At 37.3% G+C, this 15429-nt stretch overlaps 1 protein-coding gene across 6 annotated transcripts in view; it reads left to right on the plus strand.

The window, feature by feature from the left end:
* UNC13C (unc-13 homolog C) overlaps positions 1-15429 on the plus strand; it is a 239651-nt gene that overhangs the window by 197454 nt on the left and 26768 nt on the right. For 4 of the 6 annotated variants that reach the window (XM_074600306.1, XM_074600305.1, XM_074600303.1 and 1 more), the window contains 6 exons: positions 1107-1233; positions 2222-2318; positions 2783-2926; positions 3935-4012; positions 8456-8533; positions 8941-8970. In XM_074600306.1, coding sequence (XP_074456407.1) covers positions 1107-1233; positions 2222-2318; positions 2783-2926; positions 3935-4012; positions 8456-8533; positions 8941-8970 — 554 coding nt within the window. The remainder of the gene's footprint in view (positions 1-1106; positions 1234-2221; positions 2319-2782; positions 2927-3934; positions 4013-8455; positions 8534-8940; positions 8971-15429) is intronic. The other 2 variants (XM_074600304.1, XM_074600308.1) reach the window with 1 other exon arrangement.

A 15429-nucleotide genomic window follows, 5' to 3' on the forward strand; every position in this document is an offset into this window, starting at 1 on the left:
TTTGAAAGAGGTGCGTTCTTAATACGTACTATTTACACAAGAACCTCATTCCTGACGAGCATCTGTATTAGGTCACTTTTTAAGGGAGCTGTGAGATTAAGAGATTTAGTCTTTTGCTGAAGGAAGAACGTGCAAGTGACGTGACACCTCAAACAGATGAGATCTATGGAAACTTTAGGAAGCTGTAAGCAGTAAGTGAAGGAAGGATTACTCTGCCCAAGATTTGTGGATCCATTATTTCATGCTGTGGGAGCAGGAAATGACAGATTTGAGCAAGGACAAAGTGCCCGTTAGCTAATGGAGTGAAAGAATGGAGCAGTCCAGGGCCCGAAGCAGCTGGATGGGAAAGACTGCAGGATAAAATGCACTGTGGATAAGCTAAAATAAGGATCATAATCCTGGCAGAAAGATGGACATTTGTTCCAAACCAATTGAATCAGACTTTAAAAATGCAGAAAGTGGTTACAGGTGGCTCCATGACTCCTGCCGTCCGTGATCATCTGCATATCCGTTATGCTGAAAACTGGAGACACTGAGAACGTGGAGAAGCCCATTTGAAAAAGTTCAAAAACACGTTATCAAACCAGTTTATCTACTTGTGCCATGTATAAATCAGATGGCTACAGAGCTGTGGAGTTGTCTCCTCTCTTTTTCTTACCTATATGTGGTAAATGCAGCCCATTTACTCATGCAGGTTTCACGGATTCATGTAACTGGCATTTATAGTTGTTACTTCATTTGGCTACTACACAGCTACAGCCGTCTTTTCTAGCTTGGCACCTGTCACGGCTTCTTAACCATTTTGTGACAACCCAAGAAGCATCGAAAGAACAGGAAGTCAGCAAGTTTGTGGGTTTTCCTCACTGCAGTGAAGGGAGTTGAAAAGCCTAACTTACGGTCTGGTCTTTGTTTTGTTTTGTTTTTCCTAAGGGTGCTCACAACCTGAAGGTTGAGACTGCGGGTACTACTACCTCTAAAAAAATCAAACTAATTGTGCTTTAAAATGCAATGCTGTATTATTATGTCACTAGTGCATTGAGGCACAACAATGTTATTTACTGTTAGAATGCTATTAAATGCTTTTATTTCAACTCATTCTGTTACAGAACATGAAAAGCAACGGTTATGCAAAAGCACAGATTATATGAATTTGCACTTCAAAGTGAAATGGTTTTATAATGAATATGTGCGAGAACTCTCTGCTTTCAAGGATGCAGTGGCTGAGTACTCTCTGTAAGTAGCGTGTAGAGGAGTCCCCCAGAGTTTGGGCTTGGTGCAAGGTTTATTTTGGTCAAATATTTATGCTTAAGTTTGTGCAAGATCTCAAGGTGCACAGTAGCACTGACAGCTCTTTACTTTTCGCACTTCCTCCTCTTTAATTCTTCCATCAAATTAAATAGTCCAGGTATTGCAAGTGCTATTAGCTTTTTCATAGGACTCTGTATCCAACTGTTGTAACTGCAGCTTTTCATAGATTGCAAAATATTTTGGTCAGAAAATGTCTGAGGAAGGTATGAAATGTGGGAACAGCAGCAGTATTCATTATAGACCCCTGCATTTGTTTCATACCCAAGTTTGGATAAAGAGGCAATGCTAATGGGATATGCTACTGAAATTATTCTTGCTGCATTGGGTTAATATTCGGCTGCTGTTTTCCTTTCCGCCTGTCTTCCTGCTATTGATACATTCAATCCTGTCCTTTTATATGAGCTATCCTTAAACTCATTCCTTATTCTTCTGCGAGTCTGCGGATTTGCCGAGGTGGTTTGGGGCCTGTTATTGCTTTGAATTTTTTTTAAACAAACTAAACAAAAATAAAACAGCTGATGTTTTATTAAAGCAAAGTTTTCTTCAAGTTATTTAAAATACAAATAAAAAATAAATGTGAATAAAGAACAATATTGATAAAAGACACATTCTAAAATAAAAAAAAATGTGCAGAATATGATCCCCTTCAAAACAGGGACACGTTTCTCTGATGGCTACTGCTAATTTTACATCACAGGGTTGACCAGTTAGAGTATTGTGAAACTGAAGCCTGAAAGACTTTTTGGTAGCCACAGTGTCTTTGGTGACAGAAGTTTTTCTAGGACGATAGACTTTTTAGCAACTAGAACAGATGTGAAGACACAAGGTGCCAAACTCCTGGGTCATATGTTATCTCTTCTCACAGGATCTTTATGAAATGTACTTACTTTACAAAATCGTTTTTAATTTTCAGGTGGTTTGAACCATTTGTCATTCAGTGGCTGGATGAAAATGAGGATGTCTCAATGGAATTTCTTCATGGAGCACTAGAAAGAGACAAAAAAGACGGGGTGAGCTTTTACTTTTTAAAGATAAGTATGAAGAAAGTATTAAGACAGTTATTTAGTATCGCGAAACCAGAAGTATATTTGGTCCCACAGTATCCTTGTTAGACCTCACAAGATCCACAGTCAGTAACAGTTCTTCGAAGATAACCCTTATGTACAAATTCCTGCTCTAATTCCAGCTGCCTGAGTTCCCCCGTAGACTTCAATCTATAGTTTTACTAAACTCTGATGTGATACCAATGTCATGAAAGAGAATTTTGTTTTTATTTTTAAGCTGTTTGAAAGTAATAGAAATGTGAAAAGCCATGTTTTTCAGTATTTTTTGTGAGAGGTTTGTTGGGTTTTTTTAATTTCTTTTTTATTTATTACTTTTTATGACTCTAGGAAGAATTTGAAGTGTAAGAAAATCAGTTAATACAGTTTTGATCTCTGAACAAGTATTAACTCATTTGAATGTCTCTCTCTAGTTTCAGCAAACATCAGATCACGCTCTCTTCTCTTGTTCTGTGGTTGATGTCTTCACACAGCTCAATCAAAGCTTTGAGATTATTAGGAAACTGGAGTGTCCTAATCCAGAAGCACTATCTCATTTAATGAGAAGATTTGCAAAGGTAAATTAAAATCAATGCATCTCAACTAAGCTTCGGAGAGAGTGACATTGTGTTGCCATGTACTTAAAGCTACGTAATTCCAATGTCGTTTAGAATCAGTCTCTTCTATCTCTGACTGGGATCCTTAGAAAGACATGCTGTCTGTGGCTTAGATGGTTTTTCTTCTACTTTGTCAAATTCATTTACCAGTTTGAGAAGTTCTGTCCTCTCTGAGATTGCATATTTATGTAAGTTATACAAGCAATTACTATTATTGCTAAGCACTGATTACAGTTCCGTTAATGGAGCAATTCTGTGAAATGCAATTATCTAATTAGTCAGTGCAAGGGAAGAAAAAATTCAAGATATGGCAATAAAGTATTGCTGGTTGAAGCTCTGAGGTGGTAGTTCTTTTTCATCTGCTGATTGATAAACTCAACTTTGTTAGGCCACGTTTCTATGTGAATTGTAACATTTCTTCACAAGCTTTAGATTTCCATTATAGTCCTGATGGCTTTAAAAAAAATTACGTTTATATTTATTCCTGTTCTTCCATTGCAATAGTTTTCCATTTGCAAACAAAGTTCCTATTTACATTATTGTTGTAAGGTAAGCTCATATTGCCAGGCTTTGAGCAGTGCTCCCTTGGCCTTATTTTTCCATTATATTTTTAATCTATGGATTGTCACCCTATAGGATTTTTTGAGCTTGCTACCGTTCCATTAAGTATGTAGCACATCGCAAAGAGTTGAGCTCTGAATGCTTCTCAAAAACAGTATGACTAATATTAAAGTACCTCTGCTATTGAAGATTACATTCCATTAAGAACAACCCACCATCTGTTGTGCAGAGATTTGAAGATGTGTTCACAGGATTGCTTATGTTGTGTCTAAAAAAATAGTATACACTAAATGTGTAAGCACCTGTAAAACCTAAAATTTATATAAAGCTCCTTTTTTATGTCTGTTTTGTTATTTATTTTTTTACATTATGAAATTTACCATTTGAAAGATTCTTCTTCTCTCCTAGACTATCAACAAAGTGCTTCTTCAGTATGCTGTAATTATTTCAAATTACTTCAGCTCATATTGCGATAAAGAAAATGTGGTGAGTAAAAAGTTGTCTTTCGTTTCATCCTCAGAAATTACCTTTAAATGATTTATTTTACTTTTTGAAAATGTGATCACTTTTGTATATGAGAAAAAGCATGAATGGAGGAAGGGATTTTTGGTTTGCTTTATATTTTTTATAAGGTCAGCATGTTTTCATAGCTGCTTACATTGCTGTGTAAAAGCTGTAGTAGGTGGAATTAGTTACGAATCCTTGTTAATAATTTCAGTATTAAAGTAGAAAAAGATTTGCAAGATGGCCAGAAACACTCCCTGGATAACAGTTTTATACAATGGTGAATATGGTGAATATATCTTCATCTTTTTTTTCCAAACAGAAGAAAATATTTTTGTTTGAGTTTTCATTTTGCATTTATCAATTTATTCATTAGAGGGTGTATAAGGTCATTGTTTTATGCACAGCGAGTGTGTGCAGACTTTTCTGCTCCTACCACTCACTCTGTGCTTTATCCATGCAGCAGTGAGAAGAAAATCATGTGCTGTTTTGTTGCCTCGCTGCTTCTGAGGGACTCCCTAATGAAGGAACAGGTTGCCATGGACTCAGAAGTAAATGAGACATGAGCACTAAAGATGTCATCAAGCAAATCAAGACATTATCAATAGCTTAAAATGACAAAGGAAAATTGTTCTTGTAAACTGACTTTTCAGTACCATTGATATTCAATCAAAGCTAGTACTTCTGAGGGAGGAAACATTTAGCACTATGTCTGCTATATTGAGTAGCATGTTGTACAGTTGTATCAATCTGTGATTAGATAATCTCTAGGAAGCCTGTTCCAGTGCTTGACCATACTCTCGGTAAAGAAATGCTTCCTCACATCAAGCCTGAACCTCCCCTGATGCAGCTTTGAGCTGTTCCCACATGTCTCGTCACTGGGTACCAGTTGATGTATGATAGACCAGCACACCTTAGTGCCAGGTTTTTTTCCCCATAATCTAGCAGGATGTAAATCTTCATGCATTTTTAACTTTAGAGATTCACCTTTTACACATTCCTTACCTCTACGCCCTCCAGGGCAAATACAGAGCTGAAAAGAACACAACAGTCTCTCTCCCCGGTATGGAGGAGTGAAAGCATTACACATCTTCTACTTTAATATTAATCAGTCCAAAGCAAGCCTCATCTAAAATTATCTGTCTCTGTATTTGACACAATATGAGCCATAACTGTTCTTAAAATTGAATGTAAAAAATAAATAAATTATATAGCTATGTTTTTTTGTTTCTTTCAATTCTATGCTAGTATTAAATAAAACTTACTGCTTTCTAGAAGAAATGAGTTTTAATAATAGCATTGAGTCAAATTATGTGTGTAGTCTTTTTGGCCTGTCCAATAGGAAGTTCCACCTGAACATGAGGAAAAGTTTCTTTACTTTGAGGGTGCCAGAGCACTGGAACAGGCTGCCCACTGAGGTGGTGAAGACACTCAAAACCCGCCTGGACGCGTTCCTGTCCAACCTGCTCCAGGTGACCCTACTCTGGCAGGGGGTTTGGACTAGATGATCTCCAGAGGTCCCTTCCAACCCCTGCCATTCTGTGATTCTGTGATTTTTTTAATTGTTGGAGTGATTGATTTCTGAAGTCATCCTGGTATGCCAGTCTTTACTAAAGCTTTAAATGGAATTAATCTCATTATGATATAAAGTATTATATCAAACGCCTTTGGGGGACATAACTTGTTTTTAACAGAAGCTACCTTTTTGAAATACATACTTTTATCTTGATAAAAGACCATTTGATCTGGTGATCTCAATTATATTAAAAGTCCATCTCCTACATTAGAGTTGATAGAAGAGATTAAAACAAATACTTGTTATGATTAAAGTTAGATTTTGGCATTCTTTTTCAAGTCAATACTTGTACTATTTTTATTAAACACTATAAAATATGCACCTAAACGGTTCAAATAAAAGCATACCAAAGGTGCTTTTCGTGAAGACGTGTATCTAATGTAAAAACATCCTCTTATCTTCCACCTCCTGTCAGAGTTTACAAACAATCCTGGTTCTATGTGTTGTACTTGACACTCACTTCTATGTGTTGTCACATCTGGTTGTCTGATTCCTGTAAGTTGCTGCAAAGAGTATTCTGAAGGACAAGATGATAATGAAATAGTAAGATGAGAATGTTTTTAAGATCTGGTTCTGTTATTTACTGACAGGAATAGAACTTTTTCCATTGAGCCAAGGTATGCTTAGGCTCTGAAAGAGCAACCTTAGCTAGCCTCAAAGGAAACTTTGAAAACTGCCTCAGAATGAAGTGTTTATCTCATAGCTTCAGTATATTGCCAAAGGCCTTGTTTTGAACAAAAGAACCAAGATGTCATATTCATCTACTTATTCCCCCATAAGAAATCATAATCATTGGTTTGCGATATTGCAGATAATTTCCAGAATAATTGTAGAACCATAGAATGGGTAGAGTTGGAAGGGACCTTAAAGATCATCTTGTTCCAACCCCCCTGCCATGGGCAGGGACACCTTCTGCTTGACCAGGTAATAATGAATATGTCAGAAGAGAGGAGATAGCATAGGAGAGGAGGATACAGTCTTAGTGGTCATAAATTAATAGAAGGTAGATAAATAAATAGAAGAAGTGGGCAAGAGACAGGAAGAGAGGTGATATTTCAACCATTATACAAAGCCAGCTGTCTTGCAGGAGACCAAATAGCATGCCTTACTGGAAGCGGTAACGTGAGGGTTAAGAAGTTAGATCAAATTTCTTTTTTTTCCTTCAATTGAGAAGGACTCTGACACCAAATTCCTTTGAGAGTAATGTAGAACTAATTGAAGCTAAATTATGTTATTGATCTTTTGAATACCAAAATCTAATCCCACCATTTCCCATAGTTTCAGCACTACATTGGAACATGCTATTAACTAGAAAGGTACAAATGAGTATCAATCACTGTAATCATTCCATCACCTTCTTGTTGTCTGAAAAAAAAGCATATGTGTTTTATTGAAATGCATTACTTAGGTCTGAATTAATCCAATCACATACTAGAACACACTGACCTTGGCCAACCAGAAGTCTTAGCAACTATTGTCTTATTGCTTCCCCCACACCATACCAAACTAGCATATACAGATTCACAGAATCACAGAATGGCAGGGGTTGGAAGGGACCTCTGGAGATCATCTAGTCCAACCCCCTGCCAGAGCAGGGTCACCCAGAGCAGGTTGCACAGGAACGCGTCCAGGTGGGTTTTGAATGTCTCCAGAGACGGAGACTCCACCACCTCTCTGGGCAGCCTGTGCCAGTGCTCTGCCACCCTCACAGGAAAGAAGTTCCTCCTCATGTTTAGGTGGAACTTCCTATGCTCAAGTTTGTGCCCATTACCTCTTGTCCTGTCCCTGGGCACCACTGAAAAGAGCCTGGCCCCATCCTCCTGACACCCACCCTTTAAGTATTTATAAGTGTTGATAAGATCCCCCCTCAGTTGTCTTTCTTCCAGACTGAAGAGACCCAAATCCCTCAGCCTTTCTTCATAAGAGAGGTGTTCCAGTCCCCTCATCATCCTGGTAGCCCTTTGCTGCACCCTCTCCAGCAGTTCCCTGTCCTTCTTGAACCAGGGAGCCCAGAACTGGACACAGTACATATAATGTCATCTGAGTATACAAAATTCTAGTAATAGATCTTTCATCCATATTTTTTAATAACTTGCTTAATTTTATCCATGTTTTACTTTTTACCTTATATTTATCCAGCAATTGCTGTCTTTTACACTCTGTCTCTGTGTTCTACTGTAAAGAAATGAGCTTAAACAACATTTTTAGACTAAATATATTTACAAAATTCATTCACCAACTTTTCAAGCAATGCAAAATGTACGTTTCTGAAATACCATTATGTTATTAACAAAACTGGCTGTTGATTTATTCAAATACTTAAGCATCAGACATTATCTGGGTTACAGCGCTGTCACCGTTTTCTGCAAAGTCTGGGTCTAGAAAGCAATCTGGCATTCTCTTTCCCCCAGTCTGTTTTCACTCCCAGAGTACTTTGATCGTTATTGTGTCTATTCTCAAAGAGACGATAATGTACTACTTGTGTTAATCCAGCAAATACAGTTGTCTTCAGTATGACTAGCAACTACCTGGGAGATAAGGTTCGGGATGTGAAATGCTGGTATCTGAAAGCTGCTGAGCTGCTTGGGAGAGGGTATTGAGTTTCCTGTGGGGCAACGTTGTCTTAAGAGTCACTGGCTGAGTGGGTTTGCTGACTGGGCAGAGAGAAGTGTGAATTAAAGGAGGAAGGGGAGTCAGCAGTGTTGGGAACCTGAGATCCACTTCTAAAAAATCGCATGGATGTAGGGCTGCTGAAGAACTGGTCTTCAGCCCAGAGGCTGTGAATACATGTGTTCATACATAAAAGGAACATAACATGCACATTCTCACATTTTGTGCTCTCTTTGTAGCCCTGTATTTTGATGAACAACATTCAACAACTAAGAGTCCAGCTTGAGAAAATGTTTGAGTCCATGGGAGGAAAGGAGGTGAGTCATATTTGTTTCCTGGTTCAGTCAAAGTTCCTTAGAGATCATTAGCATCATGTTTTCAGGCTAGTCACAGCCTTTACTTCTGCTTGCAAGGAAAATACAAATATTTTTTTTCTAAAAATGGTCTACAAAAGCTATTTAATGTCCTGACAATACTAGAAATACCTAACACTATTTCACAGAAACATGCTAATGATCTGTAAAATTCAACCAGCACTGGGTGTTTTGTGTTGTAATCTGTAGTGCCAGCTTTATTTTAATGTTTGTATTGGACTGTACTTTGCTTTTTATGTATTGATATGTTTTGCCTGTATCTGAAAATTTTGTAGAATACGTGCTTTGTGCTTTGTCTGTAATGTGTCATGTCTTTGTCTAATGCCTTTGACGTGCAATCCACTGAGCAGAAGAAAGAAGGAGAGAGATTCTCTTATGAGGTTTGTGATAGTAAGCATCTTTTATTGTTCCTGATGATATTTTCTAAGGCTCAGAACGGTCCCATTTCCTACTAATTTCCATTGATGCATTTGTGTAATTCCCTGTGATCTAAAATCAAAAAGAGCTATGCTTGGGCATTCACTTGACACTCTGAATTGACAAGCTTTACTAGGCAGATAGTGTAATGTCTTTCAGAATTTCTAAAAAAATCTATAAAACATTTTTTAAGTGCACTTTTCAGTATCTGAGGGCCTGCTTATACTCAAGTTTCAGCAACATTTCACCAAAAACTGCTATTCAAAGGTACAGAACATGCTTAACTTTATCTCCTTTTATATTTCATAAGTCTTTAATGTGCCTGAAGTGCTGTCAACAGTAAAAGGACATAAACATGTGCTTCAGTACTTTGCTGATTGTAGTCTTTGCCTGTTTTGAAAGCTAATGAAGAAATTAACATCTTTTCAAGCTGTAGAATCCTGTCTTGTTAAAAAAGCAATCATGAATACGCTATCCTTCTTAGCAGTAGCTGGCTTTAAAAAAGAAGTTACGCATACCTCAGCTTTTTCTTCTTGAGACTGTAGTTTGATAGTTTCACCAAACTTTGACCTAATGTGACCACATTATGGAGAGAATTGGAAAGTACATTCTTTCATATTTCCATGTCCACAGTGGGACGCTGCAGAGGTAAGAGAGTCCCCTGTGTCATGCAATGAATGGCACCTTCCAAATAAACCTACAGATTAATTCCATGGTAAAGAGGTTTTGTTGAGCTAGTAATAGCTTCTTGAAGCTGCCATGGCAACAGTACTTCCTGCTCCAGAGAACATGAAATAAACTTCTGCAGCCTTGTCGACATTGAAGATTTCTGATCAAATTTTAAAAATATGTATTTATCATCTAGACATGGCTGGTTTTTGTTGTTCCTATTAATCCCTTTTCACTCTCTGAATATTATAAATAATCTTGTCTTCCATGCTCTTATATTCTGTGCAAACTACTTTTGCATTAAGGTCTTGCATCCAATCCTACATGTTGAATGTCATGGATCAGAAAAACAGCTAAGTGCTTGTAAATCCTGATGAAGACAAGGGTGGAGGAAAGCTGAGCAGCACTTTATATCTATCACATTATTTTCAAGTCAGAATATTTTCTTGAATCTCCAAAATGTTCCATTTTCCTCAGCTACAAATGTGGTGCAACATGCAAACCTTGGAGAGAATTCAGAGATATTTTTCTAAAATCCCTTTGTTAGGTACCTTAAGCGCATCTCTGATTCATGGACTAAGAAAAAAGATGTAAAAAATACATTCAAAGTTTTGTTTGTTTCTTGAAGGGGAATTTCTTGAAGAAAAGTACATTCATGTTCCATTTTTTGTCACCCATATAAAACCGCTTCTAAAATCTTTGTCCTCAAACTGGAATATGTATTCCCCTAGCTATTCCAAGAGCATAAATGCTAGTGGCCAATCTGCCTTATTGAACCGGTACTTATAAGAAACAAAGCTGGCAATAAAATCTGTAAGCAGTTTCCTTGCAGGGAGAAAATAGTTTAATTTTTTGCTTGTGAAGGACATAAAGATGATTTTCAGCAGAATAATGAGACTATTTCAGTTGAAGCAAAACTAATTCTAAGAAAAATGAAATGCTGTTAATCTCCTCAGTGTCCCATTGTGAGCAGTATGTCTTTCAAACTATGCAGTCAAAATACCACAATCAAGCAGTCCCTGTGTTCAGAGGGCAGGGAGCTCTATAAATAGAGAAAAAACTGGACTCTCAGCTCTCCTGCCATTAAAATGAAATAGTCTGAACAATATGAGTTTCTTTATTAACTCTCCTCTTCTGCTGTAGCCAAGCAGGAAGGGTACTTAAAAAATTATATCAATGAGATCAGTCTGCCATAATAAAGTAAGAGTAGTAAAGTGGGATGCAATCCACTGTCTTTTTTTTTTCTTTTTTTTTAAAATCAAGTCAAAAATCGTGGGAACAGATTATCATAGTGTAGAGTTTTGATGTTTTGATTTATCTCCTGTTCATTTTGTCCGAAAGGAGTGCATACGTTTGCACTAGATCATTTTTTCATGTCTGACAAGTTGGAAGCTGCTAAAAGGGAAAGAAAAAAAAATTAATGCTTGTGTTGCTTGTCTCCAGATGGCAGAACATAGCAGAAATGAGTTACAGCAATTAGGATCAAATAAAAGGTGCAAAGCAAAAGCAGGTTGTTTATGTACAACAGGATTATATTGACTGTAGGTAAATCATATTTCCAATCCAGTAATTCAGTTCCGACTTTACATGTAATGGTTAAGAATTCTATAGGAATCTATATCTGGTCCTAAAGACTTTGATGGGATGACAGAGGCCCAAGCTTAAGCAGAATAGATCTGAAGTGTCCATTTTTGAATCTGTTAAGTCAGAGGCCGAAGTATTTAGAGCAGTGGCAGTCAAACATCTCAAAATGGGATTCACTGTACCCAGGTAGTCGGGTGGGAGGTGGAGGAAGGATGATGTCTGTCAGATCTGTTACGTTTGTCTGTTACAAAAGTAATAGATCTGAAAAATACCTGTATCTTCCCCAGATACACAAACAATATGTAAAACTATTTTCTGAAGGCAAGTAACCAGGTGGTCCCATTAGGAAACTATAGGCAATTAGACCTGTGAAATTGTAGATAAATGGAATTCCAATTAAAGAGGTTCCCTTTAACTCAGTCAAAAGTAATTTCCTTCTCTGTAGTTTCCTATAGAAAAAGTACCAAATTTGCAGTTAACAAGATTATGTCCATACTAGCACACGCTAAACTACAGCATGGAATAGCTCAGTCTAACACACTGCATCGAAAGCAGCCAAATTCATCAGATCTTTAACTCTTTTCCAAGGCTTCTACATATAAACAATTTCACAGTTTTAGACAGGCAGCATGTGGAGACAATGATGTTCAAATATTTCTTATTTCTTCAGCTGTTCAGCAACAGTATTCTCTGCTTTTATTTAGCATTCAGAGAAAGTCAAATTTCTAGTTATCTATTTAATAATCCATAATTAACAGATCTTATGAAGTGTGCCAACAAATTTATGAGTATCTTCTGTTCTGAGTAAAAATTAACTCTGTTATTTAAGATGGTAAAAATAACAGAAATATTTATGAACCTAAGGAAGCCAAACAAATTAAAAATTGGTAGAAAAGTGTGATTTACATGTTAACAGCTTAACATTTCCACTACCAAAATAAGTTTGCTCTTTAAAAAGAAATCCAGATTGTGACACCTGAGCAACCTATCAATATATTTTAAGACTAGCCCACACGTGCTGTGAACTGTAAATGGAACTCAAGAAGCTAAGAGATAAATGGCCTTTTCTCTCTTTCCATTCTTAAATTACATATGGCACATTAGTGACACTCATCTTCTCCCCCCACCTCCAATAACCTGCTCAGGTTATTGTTCAGGCATGGGGTGGTTTTTTCCTTCTTCATCAAACTCTGTGGAGCAGATGAGACTTGAGGCGAGAAAGAAAAGTCTCCACTACTGTAGATACCCCATTTTCATATCCCTGTGTGACACCTTCTCAGATGCAGATCTCCATTGCCTTTTGTCTCACTTCCAGCCTTTCCTTCTGGTTGATCGCAAGATAGGATAACATTAGGGCTAGGTCAGCCTTATCATTTAACCACATCATTTAACCACATCTGGGTGGCTGACATTTCTGCAGCTGAGCATGTTTGTAGCTATTTACTTAAACCCCTACTAGTAGCAACTAGTACAAAGAATTACAGATTGCATTTACCTGAGTTCTTGTACACTTCCCTTTCCATAATAACTCTGTACTATCCAGAAAGAGATTGGCTCATGAAACAGAGATGGTTGTTTTTATTGTTACTCCCTTGCTAGTAAGTAATCTCAGCCAAGCCAAGAATGGTGAAGACTTTCTTCCCTTGGTCACTGGAAAGCCTTAGATAAATGAATTAATCCCTTCACCACTGATTTGCCTCACTGCGAAACTTACCTCCTTTAGATAGTGGTTTTGAGAGCTGCGTGTTGCTCTCGCAGGTAGTCAGTGTTGTGATGTCAACCTGCGTAACTCTTACGGCTTGTCAACTTCATTAAGGCAAACCATTTGCACAGTGCTATAGTGCATTTTGCACACAATGCTTGTCTGAGAATAAGCAAACCTTGTATAAAATGTGTTAGCAGGAGTTGTTCAAACCATTGCTAAAATAATAGATCCTTCTAAAGCACAAATAAAAATCCTTTTTGAGCTTGTTGCAAAACTGTGATGCATTTGCACAGTGTAATGGCGTGTCGAATTATAGCCTTTTAGAATATTTAAGCAGGAGACAGTAAATCTTTCTACTTCCACTGAAATCTTTCTTTTTCTTTTTTTTTTCAAATATTTTGCTTTTTAAGTATGGCATCATAGCTGAATATATTTTTTCATATTAAGAAATCAGTGGATTAGTTTATGCATAGAAGATATACAGAAAATAATCCACAATAGTTAGTGAGTGTGACGTGCAGAGGTACCAAAAGCTGATTTACCTTATCTCCAAGGCACAAGGCCATCCTAAAACCATCTTTACCAGTTGTAAAGTCCCCCCAGAATTTCATAGTATAGAACCATCACAGTAATTTCTATCTTAGTTGTACCATATCAGGAAAAAAAAAGCAGGTCATGGCTGTGGTATATTTGGATGATGCCAGTCAAGGGCTGATGCCTGAGGACCCTCTGATTTGCCCTGGGATGTCACAACTCTATAGAGGGTACATGGTAAAATAAATGAAAAGCACGCATTTTGGTCCTAGTGAGACACTCAAATGACCATATTTTCCAGTAGTTAAACAAAAATAGCGATAGCATTTAAAAATCTTGCTAACATATTCTTAGTCATCAAATTACCAGGTGTCTAGCACCTGGGTGGTCAGCCCGCATACCTCTTTATATTGCACTCCTCCCTACGGCACTGCATTAATAAGCATGAGCATGTGTATACACAAGGCTGGATGTCCTGCCAGATGCCTCCAGCTGTGCACACACAAACTCGTTCATGCAACAAAACCCTCTAAAACTTCTAGCACTTGCATGCACCTTTCTATAGCGTGTGCTATGTTCACCATCTGGTATTAGTATTTAATCCAGTTCTGGACAAACTAAGTCTAATTCCAGGTGAATTTAGCAAATATATTGTGTTTTCTGGTTATCACATCAACCTCTGATGGAAAGTAACTACATTGGCCTTTGTGGTTCCAGTAACAAGATGATTCTCTGGTTTGTGCATGATCTAGTAAGAAATTTTGAGTTTTCTGCCTGCCTGGTATTTTTGCGCTTTCTCTGATGTGTACCATGTTCAGTGCGAATGCTTGTGTGTTCAGTATTTGTTAAATGTTAATATTCTAGTGGTCATAAATTTGTGTTCTGTATGTATGGCACCAAAGGAGGCAGTATATTCCCATAGTGAAATGCATTTCCTGGAAAAATCTTTGCCCTTTTTAGTAAACTCTATCTTTGATAACTAATATAGACATTTCAGTAAAATTAGCATTTACATCCCTACTTTTCCTATGAAGGAAAACAATCACTTTAAGTGCATGAACTGTCAGAGTGTATCTGCCAGGGAAACTACTAAGACATGAAGTGGAGAAGGAACAGAATTTTTCTCAATGCAAAGTAAATAAAAACTAATTCAGTAAGTAGGCACAGTGTTAAAATACGAGCATCTGAGATTAGAAAAGTGCTACACATCACTGAGTATTTTCTAAGGGATGTATGGCAATTCCCCTTGTCACCTATTTCAGATTTTTGTCAAAAACTGCAATGAAAATCTTGGATTTTCTATGCTCTTAAACCACACATAACCTCTAAGGAGAGAAAGGATGGTCTAAGACTAGAACTCAGTAGATCTTTGGAGGTGTTTCACAGTTTGTATTTTCTTTACTTTGCTGTAGAATTCCAGTGTAGTCTCATCTAAGTTATCTGATGCACTGCGACACAGCTTCTCCTTCTCTCTAAAGTGTGATTAAAAGAGCTGACCTACTGCACCGTGGTACTCTGAAGCATCAGATGAAGAATAAGCAGTAAACACTACTCGGGCAGTTGAAAGATAGGAAAATGCAAATAGAGACAGACCTGATTATGTATTCTGAATGTACAATTTCCTTTGAAATTCTCAGAAGATCTGTATCTGACCTTAGTGCAGAACAGAGCCCAGAGGATTATCATTGAAAACCATTCCCTAATATTGTGATGTAGATAGCTGGAAGACCTGGAACGTCAGCTATTAATTCACATTCAGCTGTTGATCCTGATGATCATCAATCATATCCCACAGTGGGCCGTAACTATTTTTTTTTCCTAAATGCTAAAAGCTTACGGAGACAAAAAGTCAATTATTTTTTTAATTTGAAAAAGAATGCATAGCACATAAAGCTGATCAATATCAACAGAGTACCTTTTGGATTAAACA

The sequence above is a fragment of the Larus michahellis genome, chromosome 9, assembly GCF_964199755.1.
Source record: "Larus michahellis chromosome 9, bLarMic1.1, whole genome shotgun sequence".
NCBI classification, from domain to species: domain Eukaryota; kingdom Metazoa; phylum Chordata; class Aves; order Charadriiformes; family Laridae; genus Larus; species Larus michahellis.